At 35.2% G+C, this 1590-nt stretch overlaps 1 protein-coding gene across 1 annotated transcript in view; it reads right to left on the bottom strand.

Moving 5' to 3' along the window:
* LOC109586576 (uncharacterized) overlaps positions 1–1485 on the bottom strand; it is a 3379-nt gene extending 1894 nt beyond the window's left edge. The window contains exon 1 of the mRNA XM_020002780.1: positions 1320–1485. Coding sequence (XP_019858339.1) covers positions 1320–1485 — 166 coding nt within the window. The remainder of the gene's footprint in view (positions 1–1319) is intronic.
* Between the last annotated feature and the right edge of the window lie 105 nt (positions 1486–1590).

Below are 1590 nucleotides of genomic sequence, written 5' to 3'. Positions count from 1 at the left end.
ATGAGCATAGACGCTAATATTTTGGACAGTATTAATTTCAGTACATGCTTTGTATTAATGATCAATTGTAAAAATAATACCTTAGCCCCCCCCCCCAACTTTTAGTTTGTTCCTACCCCTATGAGTGTACCATATATGTCTCTTCCTAGCTGTCATAATAAATCTCTAGTAGCAGCTGTTGTTAACAAAGTACAAATTACTATAAGGTGCATGGCCTTGCCCCAAACACCTGTTTGGGAGGTGTTAGGCTTAGCTACACAGCCAATAGTTAAAATCTAAATCAGGATTGATGCTAGCCTGAATCAGTCCTGAAATTAGTACTGGATCATGGATTTTGGGCAATCAGTCACGATACTTTCATGAAAAGGTTTTGCACTGGTTCAGGCCAGAGTATCATGCATCTCAGCAATGATACTTGTCAGGACTATACCAGTGCTAATATCAGACTTGATTCATTCATTTTAGGCAATATTGCTGATTCAGGCATAATTACTATTGGCTGTGTAGCAAAGCTGAACTGCAAGTACAAGTACATTTAGATCAAAAGTGACACACTGGGCGAGTGTGAAAAGTGTTATTTACCAATTTTTGGAGGGACTCCAGAGTCTCTCCAAAAATTGGTAAAATGTGTTCATAAATTCCTATTAGCATCTCAAGATTTATCACTTATTTATACACTATATTTATACTTATTGCAGTCTCTCATTTTAAAAACAACATCTTGGGTTTCAAAACCACAGCTATTGATGTGGCCACTATCTATCAAAGATCTACTACCGGTATAGACTATATACAAAAATATAGACAAAAGTGGCAAGCCTCAAGCTTAGAGGTGTGGCATTGCATTATACCTTGCCTAATACTGAAACTAGCAAAATGTCAATGACCGCTCTTTGTAGATCTACTCTATATACTAGAATTATGTGCTTATAAAATTAATTATTATTTTAAAAAAATAAAATAATCCTCAAAACGTATAGCAAATTGAAAGCACACTCACTAGTATTATTATTATAAAACAATAAGAAGGGAGAAATGAACAGGAACAAGGGACTGGGAGGTAAATATGAAGAAAGAAAGGAGGGAGAGTCCGAGAAAAAACAAAAAACACATCTTTATTATTATTATTATTATTATTACAAACAAAAATGCATAGTGAATGCATCAGTATTCATTCAAAAATAACTACTTTACATTTTGCTAACAAATTCTTTAAAGGGTGATATTGTAAAGGGATTTCAGTTTCTCAGGTATTCTTTCAGCAGCTGCATGATCTCCTGCTTCCCTTACAGCATTGATCAAAGTCCACCATGTTCTACTTTTAACATTGTCTGCACCCATTAGCCATGCTTCTATAGTCTTCTTTAAGTGCTTAAAAGAATCACCACTTTCTGCAATAACATTGAGTCTTGTCATTAGTAGACCCAACTTGAGCCCCAAGTCATCCCATTTTGTTGGAGCAAACAGAGCTTTATTCAAAACCATTAGTACTTTATCAGCATCTTCTATACCTATATTAGATTGCACCTACATTTGTACATGCTTCATGATAGTCTTACCTAGTTGTCCGGCTCCATCACCATAAGGATT

Source organism: Amphimedon queenslandica, unplaced genomic scaffold (genome assembly GCF_000090795.2).
Source record: "Amphimedon queenslandica unplaced genomic scaffold, v1.1 AMPQUscaffold_12833, whole genome shotgun sequence".
NCBI classification, from domain to species: Eukaryota; Metazoa; Porifera; class Demospongiae; order Haplosclerida; family Niphatidae; genus Amphimedon; species Amphimedon queenslandica.
The sequence above is the reverse complement of the archived record's forward strand: the minus strand, read 5'-3'. Positions and strand labels throughout refer to the sequence as shown.